The sequence below is a fragment of the Dermacentor andersoni genome, chromosome 7 (genome assembly GCF_023375885.2).
Source record: "Dermacentor andersoni chromosome 7, qqDerAnde1_hic_scaffold, whole genome shotgun sequence".
In the NCBI taxonomy this organism is placed as follows: domain Eukaryota; kingdom Metazoa; phylum Arthropoda; class Arachnida; order Ixodida; family Ixodidae; genus Dermacentor; species Dermacentor andersoni.
Genome location: NC_092820.1, coordinates 137,163,759 through 137,181,214, shown reverse-complemented (window position 1 = coordinate 137,181,214; position 17,456 = coordinate 137,163,759). Strand labels below are relative to the sequence as shown.

Here is a 17,456-nt window from a genome sequence, read left to right as displayed (position 1 = left end):
GGACGGTACCTTCTTCATATATATTTTGCTGCAGCCCACTTCCAAAGCAGATGTGCTGATTTTAACCCCGGACTAATTTGATTCGTTGATTGACTGAATGGTCCAATGTCTCAAAGCAAAATGCACGCTATGAGAGACTCCGTACTGAAAGCCTCCGGGGTAAGTTAGATCACCTGATCGAGGTTCCTTAACGAGCATGTAGAGCTCGGTTTACGAGGTTTTTTTTGTATTTCACTCTTGTCGGACCACAACCACCTCGGCTGGGAGTCAAACCCGGGGCCACGTGCTCAGTATGCCACAGCCATTAAGCCACTTCGGTGGGTGCAGCCAATTCACCTCGGAGCGAAAAGCCTCGCATGAAGGAAGATAAAGTGCCACAGTGATTGTTCAGTGAAAACAACAACAACAACAAAGAAAGAAAGCCGGCAGATCCCACGCCCTGTGGGAATCACTGTTATGCGAAGCAATGGGCGGGGAACCTATCAAATTAACGAAACGGCAATGAGATCTCAGCATCAAGACGAAGAAGGCTGTTGCATGAACTACATGACAAGCATGTCATGGCATTCATGTCATGACCTATCATTTATGCTCGTCATACAATCTTGTCATACTATGCGAATTTTGGTACATGCCAAGACGTAGGCGGCTGTTTCATGACCTACATGACACTCATGTCATGAAATTCATGTGATGGCCCATCAGTAATGTTGGTCCTACACTCTTGTCATACTATAGCAATTGTGATACATACGTAATTAACGAAACGACCTTGAGAGCACCAAGACGTAGGGAGCTAGATAGATAGATACTGTTAAAGTGGCAAGTGTTCGCCAAGAAATGCTTCGCATTTAAAGAAGTGTACCTTGCAACTGTCCCTCTCGAATGCCGACTGCGACGATATTTTGGGCAGCATAAAAAGCCTAGTTTCACATAGTGTAGCTACAAAGGTTCCTCGGTGTAAATTTTACTTTTAAAATGCGGCTGTATGCGCCAGGAAAGGTTCGCAAAAGTTGAAGTTCCTGATATTGAAGCAGAAAAAGAAAAGAAAAAGACGCCACCATTACCGCTCGCTGGAAATGATGCAGCTCCTTGACGTGACTCCTGAGATTCAGGACCGTCTAGGGCCGCCCGCGGTGGGCCGAGAAATCTCTCATACGACGTGCTGGCACTTACGTCATAACCGCAAACCCCTAGTGGCAGGGGTTGTCCGCGTAGCTGCTCTTCAGAGACTGCTAATAATAATTAAAAAAATTAACATCTACGAGCCCTGCGGCTTTGGCATTATTGTTTGAGGGGCATATTCTGGTCATCCATAACGAATTTAGTCAAACGTGAAATTTTGTTGCAGCTGGCCAATAAGTGACGAGGTTGGAGCATAACTATTCTGGAATTGAGTCGACCAGTTAGACGACGCTGAAGCAATTGCTCTTAACTGGAGTCGCCACAGGCACCTAACCGAGGATCAAGGATGAGGGCAGCATATGAACAGTAAGCATGCATGGCGCATAAACCTTTTCTTTTCCGCATTCTACAGGCAGGAGTTGAAGGGCGCCACCTGCGCCAAGGACTACACGACGCAGTGCCTGCTGGGATTTACACGAGGCGCCGCCCTGGTGGCCGTCAATGCAGTCCTGGAAGAGCTGGAAGGCAAGTGCGACGTCACGCACCCAGCACACAAGCGTGAGTATAGCGCGACTCCTCAATTAATGCTCTTTTGACTTTACACCTACCAAAAGAACCTGCTCCGACAGGGTCTATGCCTTGCCCACGCCAGTGGTGTTTTTTCTTTTTGGGAAATTGGTGTGCTTCGGAACCATAGATGATTCCTGCTTTTAAGGTTTTGGTTGTCCACTTCAACATTAAAGAAATAAATACAGACTAGAACGGCGGAGAAAGAAGTACGCTTGCTCCGCGGACAGGACTTAGCACTGCTGAGTACCTAAGTACGCGATAACATACTCAAATCGTAAGCACTGTGATGCCTCGACAGGTGCGCGCTGCTGCGTCATGCACGCCGCCTTGCACTGTCTCATTTATCAGAGTGATGCTTCCGTACCTCGTGTTTCTTACGAACTTGCGATTTCGTGCGCACTCGGACGCGCTAGCGTGTTCTCAACACACCTCGAGTTTTCTGTGAGATACCTCCAGAGGTGGGCGAAGTTCGCCTGTAATGCTGCAGAGAAATGCGTCGTCGACGGCGCAATGGCACTGCAATGATGTTGGGATCGAAGCACGATCGCAGGCACGCTTCTGTCGTGTCCAAGTGGCTCTTTGAATGTGCTGGCTCCCAGGGGCCAAGGAAAACACTGACAGTAGAGATGCCTGGGAGGCCTTGCTCCAGAGCGAGGCTGAAGACGACCAGCGTCGAGCAATCCGCCTGGCCGTTGAGGCCGTGAAGACTCACCGTCCTCAACGCGCGGGGACTGCTCCGGTCTCCCCTCCTACCTACGTGTAGATTAAGAGGCGGGCACCCCAGCTCACTGGAATAATAAAGTTTTCATTGAAAAAGAACCGCCCAACAAATGGGCAATATTTTGTGACTCGAAAGCAGCCCTCCAGAGCTTGAGAAGTTTACGACGTGGCAATTATGAACAGCTGGTGTCACAAATCCACGAAACCTGCCATTGTGCTTCTGAAAGAGGACATAATATCATATTTCAGTGGCTGCCGGGACATTGTGGCATCGTTGGTAATCACCTCGCCGATGACGCTGCCCGACGTGCCCAGGCTGGCTCACCGACACTCCTTATACCTTTATCCAGAGTCGACGCTGCAAGAGAGCTTCGCAGTCTCGCTCGTACAATCACGTTAGGTTGCTGGCATACACCTCAGAACTCTAAGTGTCGTTTACACAGCCTCGACCCATCACTGAAACTTACATTACCAACGAACCTTCCACGACGTGACGCAACACTGCTGTGTCGGCTGTGGGTAGGAGTAGCATTCACCAACTCCTACAGCTATCGTATTGGAATGGCGGATTCACCAATGTGCGCTAAGTGCAAGTGTGAAGAGACCATCAGTCACCTTCTGTGCCACTGTTCTCGCTTCGATAATCAACGCGAGACTCTCCAGTGTGCCTTAAATAGACTGGATGACAGGCCATTTACGGAAGCGAAGATCTTGGGGGCCTGGCCTCATAGTTCATTGGCCCAGAAAGCAGTTCGAGCGCTTTTTCGCTACCTGAGGGCAACAGACTTGTGTGCCAGACTGTAGACATCCTACACCTAAGTTCTCTCTCTCCCTCTTTCACTCCCCATTCCCCTCCCCACGTGTAGGGTAGCAAACTGGACTCAGTCTAGTTAACCTCCCTGCCTTTCTGTCTTCCCTTCTCTCTCTCTCTCTCTCAATCAATCAATCTTTGAAAACGACTCGCGCGTGCGTCACGTGACAGTTTCTAGCATTCTTACCTCGTGACAGCTAGTGCTTTGAGGCGCTGTGTTAGATTGCACTGCCTTCGGGATCCTCGCATGCTTTTCATCAGACGCATACCTACAAAGTGGGGGCAGTTCGCCTATAATACTACGGCCTTAAAAGCTACGTGTGACAGTAGGTTACATGCATATGATGGATTCTGTTATTAGACGCATCCATAATTGCATATCCTCACAGCCTGCCATATATTGGCGGATAAATTTAGTCACTATAGCTGCGGCGGCAGGAAATTTCTTTTTCGTATCTAAAGTTTCCTGTGCTGACATACTCTTGCTGACCAATATTTTCTTTCTTTCCAGCTAAGTTTTGCTGGCCGTTGAACAGGACGAAAACAGAAATCCCTTGCAGGCCTGTTTTTTTATATTTAAATAATTTTTAGGTTACCGCAGGACTTGCTGTAGGTAAATAACCAGTTACATTGCTTTAGTACGTCAGGTGAGTTTCTGAGCGGACACTATAGCCTCCCGGTTTTCTGCAGCCCTTTCTGTTGTTCGAACAAGCAAGGAATCCTACGATTTCAGCACTATGAGTTCGACTGCGCCCGAAGAAAACTGCTGCCATCGGGATTTCCTTTTACACCAAAAATCTGTTCAGCTAGCATACGCGGCACTTTCCATAGAATAGGTCTAGTAAGAGACTTCTGTATCTGTGACATATGAACGTCGCTGCGTGCGTTACCAGAAGTGCCTCTATCTGTGTGGTCACAGCATGAAAAACATGAAAAAAATATGCAAGTTCACATAAAACCAGAAACTTTCACAAAGTAGGAAGACGCTAAGCACATTCACAATGGATCACCTTTTAAAGAGAGTATCAAAGATGGGATTGTCGTGACGCTCTTCCCGACAACATTGAAGTTGAGTCGATTAAGCGTTTACAGCATGGGAGAAACTTCAAGTGTTCCTATTTGTCCGAAGCTTAATTTACGTTATGTGGTAATAGCGAATTTTCAATTTCTTTCTGTGCATCAACGCAGGCTATTTCCGGCACGTGAAGTGTATGAACCGGGCTGGCGAGAAAATTCACGGCTGTGTGACGAAGTACCAGGAAGATCTGTACGTTACAGCCAACAGTGTGCCCCGAAAGCTCAAGATTCCGTACGGTTGTTGGTAAGATTGCTTGATTACAGTCTTCAGTCAGAATGAGCTAAACGCGCGGGCAATGCTTGAAGGGCCCTTGAAGGCACTTTCCCACCAAAGCGGATCATGCCAATGTAGCCCCGCCGCGCTCCTCTGAAACTAAATTTCCTTCACTCACGACATATGACGGCATAGTTTTGAGAACTTCAAATTTATATGTATTTCGGAAAGCTGGATGCAATGGGATTGCCTAAAAAATAATCTTGGAAGGCGATTCATCCTTTATTTCACGTCGATGAAAGACGGCGTGACACAACTAGAGGCTGACACCACACCCACTCTCACATCCAACTTGCTCAGGCAGATAGTCTTCCTCAGCGAGTTAGGGCTGAGAATGGGGTGCGTGAACCATAAAGGTTTTCGTGAGAGCCATGCTGAAGGGACAACGAATGACTGACGGAAACTGGAGATTAAATAAACTCCCGCATTTTGTTAGCTGTTTTCGTCATCATCCTTATCATCCTTATCATAGCAATCCTATACCTAGAGGCCCCAGTGGCAAATACCCAATGCCACATACCCTGTGTTTCCAGTAGCACTTATATTTAAACTGTACTATCTCAGTAATCGGCCCAAAAAAATAGAAAATAAAGAATGCATACCCAATATGGATAAGTGCGGGAAACTTGCCAAGAAAGACTTTATCTTTAAAAGGTTCGAACTACAACGTGACTATTACACCAGCGTGCATACAGCTGTCACAATTACGAGAAATAATTGATTGCGGATATTGACATCCCATACACTATGAATTATATCACGAAAAGAAGAGCATTTGTTAGGCGCATATGTGGTGGCTATTATTGGGTCCAGGGCCCCCGCGATGCAAGGAAATAGACTGATCAACAGCAGCGATGCAAAGCAAGACGTCCAACTTCTCGTCGAACCTGTCAGTGCACATTCTAAAATAGCAATGTTTCGCGTTGCCCTCCGTAATAAATTGACTTTTTGTATTGTTTTTGTATAGCAGAGGGTTACCTGCAACGCTATGAACAAGATGTTTATCTTGCCGTCACTAGTACCAGAATTCAAGAGTAGCTGGCGTCTCCATATGGGTACGCTATGGCCGAAAGGGTTTAGTAAAGCACTGGCAACAATCCGGCAAAGTCCCGAGTTTCAGTACCCACGACAGAGGCTATCAGTGTAATCCCTTCTCCACTACTGCCGGAGGTGAGTGCACGCAGCTCGTACTAGTGGCCTTAATTAAAGGTTCCAAAGCAATATTTAATGTAACTTTGAAAGGTAACAGTATGGGTTAGTTGGCGTTTGATGCCCACCTCTTGATATAGCTTTCAGCCATACCTATTCAAAATCTCGGTCTCGATTATTGCTATTCTCCTGGTCACAGCGATAATTTTTTTTTACACCTCCCACGGTGCTTTGTTAACTTCTCGTGCTTCTCGTGCGTGATCCACGCGCAAAACTGTATTAGCAGATTTCGTAAAAATACCTCTGGTATACGTGCCAAATTTAACTTACCTAAAATGATGTTCAGGTTTTCAACAGTTACGGATTGAGAGCCTCTCTGTGATATGTGCGGCGCGATCGAATTAGCGACAGTCTTGTGAGCCTCCTGATTATTTCTCACTTTTATAACGTCTGCAGTATGTTCTGTGAAGTAGTCGCTCTATTCCTCCATTATTATTTGTTTTTCTTTATTGACACGATAGAAGAAGAGTATGCCGCACAAGTACTGCGCCGGCTACTCCTGGATTCATTGAATGGGTGGCGCAGTCTTACGCATTTATGCACGCAGTTGTTAAAAGAACGAGTAGACGTACAGTTAATGCCTTCACAGCGACATTACGGCGAGGCCGCCAGGACAACACAGCCACATAGTGATCAAGAAACTCTCAAAACACCAATGCAATCAAAAACGACAATATCACAGAGCATAAGAAGGCGGCAGCCATAAAGAAAGAACGCTTTTATGGTTAAACGCTAGTTTCCATATTCTACTGCATGGTACTCAAAAAATTTTTGAATGCTGTAAAAGCACACTTTTCTTCTACGTGATTGAAACAAAGTGTAGCTGCCTTTCAATACGATTTTTATTTGTGCTTTTGATGTAAGCATGCATATAAGTGGGGAATCAGAAAGCGCCGATTCACAAGTTCCCGTAATTATGTGTTTGTTTGCTAGACTGGTTCACGACAATTGTGCTCGAGAAGTCGTATAGTTCCTGTGCAAGCAGCATCGTAGAGTTCCTGTGCAAGCAGCATTTGCGTACCCATAACGGAGCGGTTTTATTAAAAGAGTGGTAGTCTATCTTGTATGTTGTAAATATTTCTATATTTGTATACTGTTTGTGCATAACTAAGACAAGGAGGCCCGAACGTGGCAATTTTGTGAAAAGCACAATACTGAGTGCTGAAATCCGACAACAGGGCAAATGGAAGTTCACGTATATATTCGTTCCTGGCACGCTAGTTTTTTAAACGTTCTCTTCAGAAAGCAGTAGTACGCCTCAATGCCATCTGACCTCTGAATTTTATCTGTATTTTTTTTTATACGGATATGGGGATTTTCTTTCTGAGAAACCCCTATAGGTTTCATTTGTAGCTTCGTGCTACACTCTAGTCGATGTAGAATGTTTCGAGTTATCGATAAATTCGGCCTCCCTCTGCAATATTCAAGCCCTGCGATTAGCTGAGATGATACATAACCACCCAGGAATGGCGTTGGTGTCGGGTTCAATCCCCGGATGAGGATGAATATTTCTTCAACTAAGCAGCTTTCTTTCTGAAGAAAAAAAATAAGCACCTGTATGTGGATTTTATTAATAGATCCGTGGTACTAGTCGGGTGGAGGACAATTTTCCTTTTCACCGAGAGAGACGAGAAAGAGCCTCCGTGAGACAAACACGTGGCCTACTACAATTATTACGCAAGATGTTCAGTAGAGCCGAGGTATGGCCATTTGTCCACGCACGCGAGTTCTGTACATCGCCGGGAACATACCGATGACAGAAGTTCGACAAGATAATTGGCGAAGTTCATCAATCAGGGCTTCTACAGATAGCCTACCGTCGTGGATGGGTCGTGTGGCAAAGCGCCAACGCCTGTAGCTACGATGGTGTTTTTTTTCCTTATTTTGTTTGTGAGTAAAAGTTATGCGTGGGCTGCTTCTAGAGTGGGACATGCACCCTCATAGTCCTTCTAGGCTTAACTTCGTATGTCATCGAGAAAAAATCATTGCTGACCAACTACATCTAAGTCAACTCACGTTCTTATCGTAAAATGCTAACGTAGGCACGCATATAACGATTGCAGGCGCTCGTTGTACCGATATAGTATACGGTATAAGACGCCTCGTTCACTTTTCTTAGGCGACAAGGGAGCGGATTCGCAACTCGTTAGAAACCAGCCAACGTATTTGTTCTAGCCTGGGTGCAATAAACTGCCGTGTTAGACGTGAGCCTTTCTTTAAAGGCGATATCACAAATTCGGTAGGCCAGATGTCACGCTAGGTGTCCACGTGAGCGTAATTGCATAAGACATTAATTTGTACGAACGACAGAACAAGTTTTATGTCGTTCCTGATGCAGCACTGAGGAGCATTTGGAAACTGTTGCCCAACACTGTGCGGCAGTACGACTACCTTCGCAATGTTGGCCTTACCGAATGTACGCTCTAGTGTTCAATCAGTGGCGGTAGCAGGTAAAGTGGCAGCGGTAGCAAAGGCGCATCAAAGGAGCCACGCTGGTTCAATGTGTATATCGCGGTCAAAACTGTCGCCCACTGATATTGGATCCAATATTCGTTTGGCGCCATTTGTTATCAAAAGATGTCGGCAGATAAATGTTTTCTGACCCCGTTATTGCGATCGAGTGTGGCTGTATCATCAAAGCGAAGCCTGTCGTGCAGAGTCTAGGGCAGTACCGTATCAATAAAAGTTATAGAAATTCCGTCGCCTTTCCATTGACCTTCTTATGCATTTATAGACTTTCGGTATAAACGCGAGTGAACGCCGTTCGTGATTTCCGAAAGATTTAAGAAGGGCGTAGTTCCAGGAAACTCTTACGAGCTATCTTTCGCAGTCGCGTCAGCTGGCAACAGCCGGGCAGGCGATTGTGTTCACTCTTTGCTAGGTGGAGTCCTTTCTCGATTTTGAGCGCGTCTTCGTGCGGCGTGATGCCTGGAGCACCTTTTATGCACACTTTTAAGCTTCCCCATAATGCCAAATTAATTCTGCAATGGTGGCGTTTTGAGCCGATCAGGAAAGCCGTAGCAGGCCTCTGAGCCAATCAGAGCCGACAAGATGGCGACTTCGACAATATGGTAGAATTCGACAGTGTTCAAGCTAGCACATATATGCGACGAAAAGGGCTAGGCGTTGCCCCGACGTTACCTATTTGGGAAGTTTCCTTCGCTCAATATAGTCACGTGCTGCCAAGTGCATGATGCGCGAGTAAATGCTCGCCTCCCCAATTACAAAACTGAATTCTCGAGAATTTGTATGCTCTTTCGGTGATGTATACGTTCATTTTGCTTGTACGTAACCATGCTGAATTTGGAGCCCTGCAATCTATCGGAACTTCAGAAAGCTCTGCGACATTTTCTATCAGACAGTGGCTTGATCGCTTCACTGTGAACAGTATTTCATGTGCCCTTTTAGTGTCCCTGATGTTCTCATAACCTGTTCACGCTTATGCTTTTCTTGTGCTTTAAGAAACCCATTCTCGTTGTTTTTATTTTTTTTCTGAATGATGAATAGAGGCTTGTTTTCTCACTTCTTTTACCTCTCTGTCTGCTGTTTTTCTTTGGTAAAAGTTTGGCATTGCCGACCTCTTTAGCGACCAAACTTCCCATACCTGGCAGTGTAAAGGAAGAAAAAGAAGACCAGAACTTTCGAAAATAGAAATAGCTAAATATGGAACGCTTCTGGCTTGTAGGTTTAATGTGACGCTCACATCCTCTTTAACACCGGATAAATAACGCTAAGTAACGATAAGTAACGATAAGCTGCCGTAGACACACCTCCGCTCATGCAGCGCTTTGTTTCCATAAAGACGATGCACGCTACTCTGGTGCCATATCGTAGCCATTGTTGCCGCACAGCCCGTCTTGCGCGGCACTAGGCTTTTACTCTCACGCTTTCGTTCGAAAAACGACGAGAGCCGCCATTCGTAGCGGGGAAGTCGGGCTGCCAGTGTCAGCGGCGACAACGCCTATATATAAAAGAGCGTCACAGCGAGCCTTACTCGTAGCTGCTCGCCATCGCCCCTTGCAGGAGCAGTGACCCCCGTCACACACGCTGGTATCGCAGACTGACTTCAACAGCTGACGCCGAGCATGAGCGTAGCTCTCCCCACCTTACGGCACCCTGCCCCCCTCCATCCTCCCACCCTCGTGAGCGCAGATGAGATCGTCCACGCGGCTGCGGATGCCTAGGCCACCAGCAACTCTGCGCATGCGCAGGATCGTCTACCCACCGCTCCTCCTCTGCTTTCCGCCTCATGGTTCGCTGCACCATTCTCCTGAGTTGTCGCCTTTCTTTCATCTCCCGCTGCACTCCACGGTCGCTTTCATTCTTTGCGCAGCTCGTGTTAGCTCGGTCACGCCGACGCCATGGGACAACGCCGACGCTCGCCGCTGGAACGGGCGCCTAAGAGCTGCACTATAAAAAATACGGGCTCTGTAGTTCACTGATTACGTTAGTACGGGATCTGTAGTCCACTGACTACGCTTCCTCCGCTTTGCGGTTCTTTATCGCACGTTTTCAGCCAGTACCACGAGTTCTACGACTGCTGCGAGGAGGCCCTGGCGGAGCACTGCCAGGACCCGGACGCCATCGAGCTGATGCACGAGACGACGGACAACGTGTTCGGCAACATACTCAGCGTCATCTGCGGGACTTACCAAAAGGACTCGGCTCCGTGCCGCTCCCTCGATGTCCTGCCGCGCTACAACGGGACTGTGCCCAGGAACTTCATCTCGCCCCTGAAGGCCATCGTGCGGTCACTCGTCAGTCGCGAGGACCGCTGAACAAAGCGACCTGGCGCGCCAGCGAAGTGTGCGACAGCTTTAGCTTGCCCGTGAACGTGTCACCGTTCGCTGGACACCAAATTGCCGGCGGAGACGTAAGCGTGATCGGCCAGGTTGGTGGCACCGCCTGGTGTCTCAGAGTTTAATCAGAACAGACACCACGTCATTAAGAACAGACCATATTCTACACAGATGTTTGTGTAAAGTGCGGACAGCGACGTAATCGTTAACATGAAACCTTTCTTTAATGTGCATTACCATTAAGAACATTAATGTGCATTAACGCAACCTCACTTCGTTTCCTTGAAACTGTTGTACACATACGATGACAGACGATGTAGTACGTCACGGTCACGCTGCAGCTCGCACGAGAGACGCCAGAGATGACAAACCCCCTGACCTTTTCCCTTAAAGATGATTCCCAAAAAGAAACGAAATCGCAAGTCAGTGCTAGTTGGCGCAACTTTGCCCGTGTCCGTCGTCTATTGTACGTGCCCCATTTTAGGCGCGTATCGCTGATGACTCACCCAATTTCTTTAGTTTCATTACTCCTCAAGTAGCGAGCAACCAGTCTGAGGTCCTTGGAGAATTCGTTGTATACCTCGTTACCTTCAGGATGCATGCTTCTCCGTGAGTCACTATTTGACGGACCGAAGAACTGCAAATTTGACCATGTCGTCCCTAACGCGAGCATACCTAGGTTGAATTTGCCCTATTTTTAGGGGTCCGAATGTCACAACAGGTATTGAGCAGTTCACAGTGGCATTCAGATGAAGAATAATTCAGAGCATTTCTTTTATCAACGTTCATTCGGTCATTAGACTAAGGTTGCAAGGTTGAGTAGAGGGATACATTGAAATGGAGCAGCTTAGCGCAGTCTGTCTTTTCTGTTCTTTTTACATGGAATACCGAAGTACTTTTCCCGTGTGTACTCATACGATCGGGACTTGCATTCACATTTCATGTTATTTTCTATTTCTTACCCTCCAATTTTTTTAGATTCATTTACTGTAGAGTTTTCTGATTTTCCTTTCTTTATCAGTGACATTCACCAGTGTTGACGTTACCGAATCTTCCGCTGTTTCTTTTCCTTGACTTTCCTCGCTTAATAAAACGACAAGAAACGTTGGCCTTTGTGTCAATTATTGAATGCCTGCACATGTCACGTATTATAAAACACATTGACTATTTATGACCCGAATTTTGATTTTTGGCACAAATTCCCGCATAGTTTTACGCAATGCGCTGAAGCCTTTTATCACGAACTATGCATATTGTATGCAGGATATGACATATTTAACTCTCAAACGTTCAGATGTAAGTGTGTGAATTAGGGTCACAAATCCTTTGAAGGACATTTGCAACGATGTAAGTTCTGTCGGGTGCTTTAGTTGGTAGGCAATAGTGGTCCAACTCAAATGCCAGAGCTCGGTGTGCCTCAACGTGAGGACATTTCCGAAACTTCGGGAAAAGGTAATTATCTGCGGCACGCAGTCTTGATTCAGTAGTATAATCAGTGTTGCTGGGACTGTGATTTCTTGCACTGCTTGTCACTTCAGTTTTTCTCCCGGTCAGACGTACCCTGTCGGGTATTGCTATTCTTACAGAAATCAATAAACCGGAAAGGGTTAGGCACAATAGCAGCACCGAAAACAATGAAGCCCCATCCCCCTCTCTTCCCTTCCTTCCCGAACCTACCGCCCCCCCCTCACCAACTTCCTCATCAAGAAATTAAGTAAACAGCGCCATCTTACTTGTTTGCCTATAAAATAACGGCAATATTTCACAAATTTGTTTCCTTTAGGATGCCGACAAAGGCTTCGTTTGCTACAGGCCTCCAAAATACGTGCCTAGACCCCATCACTCTCAGAGTCTCAGTGCCGCAAAAAAAATTTGTATGCACCAAGTCGCAATCTCGAATATTGCGCTATAGCCAGGTTATGAGGGCGTCCAGATACCCTACTGCGCAAGGCTGCAGGGGCACGGTTGGATGATCTCATACACTGGCAAATAGCCACAACGGAGGGATTGGCGAAGAAGCTGGGGGCAGGAGGGAGAAAGCAGTAGTAATCTTGAAATTAACAATAGTAAAGCTATAAAATTTATAAGTAATATTGTCTTTATTTCTAAATAAGTACCTTCAAGAATAGAGCACTAGAAAGGAGATCGTATTGTTCAGCAGTTAGTCCCTGTAGGAAAAACAGAAACAATTGAAAACTGGAAAAATAAGAAGTATAAAGAAGTAGGAGAGATACCAGAATTCTTTAAAAACGAGTTAACTAGAGCTCATGACAAATTAGGCATGGGAATTTCGAATGAATAAAAAAACTGACAGGATTAATGGTTTATGTAAATTGGTAATTCATAGCATATCGAGAACACAGCGGAAGACGGGGTAGACGAGAGAAAGAGGCACAGCGCTGCGTGTGTGTGTCTTTTTGTTTGAACGAAGTGTACGAGGAAGATGTCATCACCTCCTAGAGGCTCCGCCTACTCGTCTGCTCCGACGTGCAACAAGACAGATCAACACTCTAGCAAGAACGCTGCTATACAGCCGTGCAAGAGCACTCCAGAACGACTTTCCGCGAGTCGGTCACAAGTCCCGACACATTAGCTACAAGTTCACAACTCCAGTTCACGAGCCGTAACACGAGCCAGTTTTCTGCGCTGGGCTCGTTTTGTCAATGAAATAAAGGAAGGCTAATGCCAAATGAGGACCGCGGCGTTTTGCTTTCTTTTTTCGCGTTACAGAAGGAAATCGCACGTGGCAATCCAGAAACCGCTATGGCGAAAACCTTGTGGTGGTAGTGTTCGTAATTTTCTTTTTCTTATTTCTTCGCCATAACACGAGGGCGAATCTGAGGACGAGGAGGGGCACTGCGAAGAAAACGACGATACGGGAGCCAAGACGGCGGCGCAACGGAAATGGCGGTCGGATTAGCAAAGCCGGCTCCAAGCTTCGAACTGTTATCACGATAACTATACAAAACACCATCGTATGAAACCAACAGACAACGAAACCGAGGGCACCGTTGAGGCGAATCGCGTGGTTTTCTTTATTTAAATTGAGACGCGGAAAGTAATAACGGTAATGAAAGTGGAAGACAAGGACATCTCTTGCCGCTGGCGGGAAAACAAATGCGCAAGACAAAACAAGACAAGACAAATGCGCATCTTCGCTTTAGGCCTGCGCGTTCATTGGAGGAGTAGTTTAGAGCCGACGGCCGCTTGAGAATATGCGGGCACTACACCTCAGGCTGACTTCTCTGCGTTTGCTCGATACATTATCCCCCCCTCTCTCTCTCACAGCACCATACATTGTTCATAAACAATGACCTAATTTAGGAGCCCCCGTCCCAAAAGAAAAAAAGGAAGGGACACGAGGGCGTTAGTAGCTAGTAAAAACTAATAAAAAGCCGGAAATGGTAAAGTCGAGGCGTCCTTCTGGACTCGCGAAGGTAACTAGCGTTATACGTATATCGCACAAGCAGTTTCCAGCTCCCGTTCCTCTATTTTCCGGTCTTGCTTACTTTGAGCTGTGCAAGTAATATTTACAAAATAAAGCAAATAAAAGAGAGAGAGAGAGGGAGAGAGAGAGTGTAAAAGATTCTGAGCACGTGTTATGTCATCGTCAAACGTCCGGCTCTCTCCTCGAGTGCCAATTAACGGCCCGTTGCAGGCGTCTAAGCTGCTATACAAGGACGTCTGTGAATACGCGCAACAATCACAATGTTTGCCCGAGGACGTACCCATTGTCACTGCTAGCGCCAGCGTTGTACCTCACGTACTTCAGGCACTGCTAAATCGCGGGAGCCGCTGTTGCTTCAGTGTCCTATACCAGTACGTTTGTTGCGACCGTACTCCGTAAAAACAGGATGAAACTTGCAATATTCTCTGATTTTGATTTTTCCTTTTTTTCACGTGTATGTCTAAGCTGTGTCCTTGATAATTTTTTTTTCATGCTTATCTTTCGTGTTCCGTCCTAATCACCAGTGTATAGTAGCGATACAGATGTTTGGCAAGGCCAAACCTTTTTCAGCTCTCGTGAAAGTTTCTCCCTTTCTGTCAGCGTGAAAGTGAAGCGAGGCACTGTCACAACATACGCCTCGTTCCCATAAACCGTTAAACGTTGGACGACCCAGGTTTTTGAAAGCTCCCACAAACATCCCAACAATTTGGCGTAAGCTGTAAACCGCCCATGTCACAGTTGCCTGCTTCAGATGCTTTAACCGACGCCTTCTACAGGATTACAAAATCTGTATTTGCTACAGAATTATCAATTTGTAAACATTATGCTTTAGTTTTTCTGAAAGTTGTTGACTTTCGGCAATTCTCGCAGAAACTATGGGAACTAACATCAATATTCTACCTCCAAAAGTTAGTACCGTGAAATTATTTCTTCTAAACGCAGCCAATTTCCTTGAAATCGGTTCAGCAGTTAGTGGTCTTATGAGTACATTTCTGCGTTTGACGCGTGTTGAGCAGGGAAATTGGAGTTGGCCTTGAGGTAAACTTTCCTCTCAACCTCTGCGCTTAACCGCTATGCTCAACTTCTCCTATAAAATAGTTTACACGCTCTTTTAACACTTTAGGGTCGTGCAGTCGCTAATGCCACGCACTGGGTGAAAATTTTTGCGACAGAATTCTTGTTTTTGGTCACGTGGTTTCTGAGAAGACTCCCGTTCAAATGAGCACATCTAGTACGTACACGTCGAATACTCCGTGATATTTATTTAAATCGCTCAACATTCTGTATATGAGCCAACTTGGCGGTCGAACGCTGGCGTAGGCTAAGCCATGACAAGACATTTAATGCTGACGCCTGTACAATCGGAAACAGAGGCAGAAGTACGGCTTTTGGGTAACGTATATTGTTTGAGGAATGATTTGTTCTATTGAGACACGGAGGTGATCTCTGAGCACAGACAAGCGATCCCAGCCGGTAGCGATAACCGCACACTATGACAGCATACGCTGCACAACGAACAGATAAGAGTGTATACAACGTACGCGTGTTTCACGTGATTAGAACCAAACATAAACAAAGGAAAAAAAATAGAGCGATACAAATCTCACCCAAGTGGGGCCAAAGGCCTATTGTCGCCAGTCGTCTTGAGTTACTCGGAATACTTTTTTGAAAGGCGATTACTTGGCTGATTAATTAAACTTATTTCTCTAAAATTCGAAATATTCGTTCTTTCAGGGCGTAAGTCGCAATTGAGAAGTTGCAGAACGCACTTGCGGTAATGCCCAACGAAGGTGTTCCCACTTCGTTATTTAGGCCCCTCCCACTAGCCTGCCACAGGGGCAGAGGCCGGCGGGAGAGCAGAGGGGCTGTCCTTCTCGCGCACTCCACAGTACAGCATCTGAAAACTTCAGACGCTGCAAATCTGAGGCGATGTGTTTCCCGAAGAGCGAGCTGGCGTACGGCGACAACCGCACTCCGCGACTCGGTTACACGAGTGCAGGCGTCCTGTGCGTTGAGGGTTGAAAGCTCGAACACACACACGCACGCACGCACGCACGCACGCACGCACGCACACGCACACACACGCACGCACGCACGCACACATGCATACACGCACGCACGCACGCACGCACGCACGCACACACCCACACACACACACACACACACACACACACACACACACACACACACACACACACACACACACACACACACACACACACACACACACACACACACACACACACGCGCGCGCGCGCACACGCACACGCGCACGCACACGCACACACACGCACACACGCACACACACGCACGCACGCACGCACGCACGCATACACGCACGCACACGCACAGGAAAAAAAGGAACGGCGATAGTGACAAGGAAACTGTTTAAAGCAGAAGGCTCGGCTAGTTTGAAGCCTCACTTGCAGAAAACGGAAACACTTCAGAAAAAAAAGGACAACACAGGAAGGGCGCTAGATAGTCGCGAATGTGAGGCAAAGAATGCTATTCGCTTTAAAAAGAATGGGAAACGAAATGGAACGTGCCAGAATAGGGGTCTTGGTTGTGACAGAACTATCTAAAGCATAATAAATTGTTGTGTTACTTTTATGAAACTTGTACAAAAAATATTTATGCAATTTTATACGTGTGCCTCAAAATGCAAGAATGAAAAAAAGAGCTGTCTCTTTATTCTCACGTAAAATACTATTTGCTTGTTTTTTTCTAGGAGTAAATCACTCTGAAAAATTTATTCTGCAATAAAAAAACAGTTGACACTGGCCACTCCAAATGTTGCGGAACGTGGGAATGAGAGCAGATACGCCACGTTATACATAAACATTGGTGATTGGCGCGGGTTATAACTGAACACGTCGTAACGCTTCTTTTTGTCCGAACTGTTCTAACGCTATATATATATATATATATATATATATATATATATATATATATATATATACATATATATATATATATAGACAGAGAACGAAGACAAGGAACAATTACACGTGTGCCAATTAAAATTAATATAGTTAATCCAGCGCCATATGGCACCACATTGGTGGCAAGCAGTGGGATCACGAAACACGCGTAGGCGGCGATAGCTATGGTCTTATTCGACAGAAAAATGGTGAGTGGCCTTGAGTAGGTTGTGGCGTGGTATGACCGCAAGTGGGAGACAGTCGTGCGGCAGGTGACAGTTCAGATGGAAAACGAACTTGGGACTTTAGCTGCGGCCTCGTGTTATGTGGTTGGGGCGTCTGCCGATGAGGAGGTTGTACGCGAGCAATGTCCCAGGCGAGTACCAAACCCGCAGCCGTAGAGATACACCAGACTGGACAACTAAGTTGGTGTACGGTGAACTCTGGAACCCAAGGTCTAGCACGTCTCCAGGAGCCCCTGTTGATGCATCGACGACAGTGA

The 17,456-nt window shown here is 46.4% G+C and overlaps 1 protein-coding gene across 1 annotated transcript; it reads left to right on the top strand.

Annotated features, from left to right (window-relative positions):
* Window positions 1-1,471: 1,471 nt before the first annotated feature.
* LOC126534508 (uncharacterized) lies at window positions 1,472-11,692 on the top strand. The gene is made up of 4 exons (XM_055072172.2): window positions 1,472-1,491; window positions 1,538-1,683; window positions 4,415-4,547; window positions 10,303-11,692. The coding sequence occupies exons 1-4, from the start codon at window positions 1,472-1,474 to the stop codon at window positions 10,562-10,564; spliced, it is 561 nt and encodes a 186-aa protein (XP_054928147.1). The 3' UTR covers window positions 10,565-11,692.
* Window positions 11,693-17,456: the final 5,764 nt, after the last annotated feature.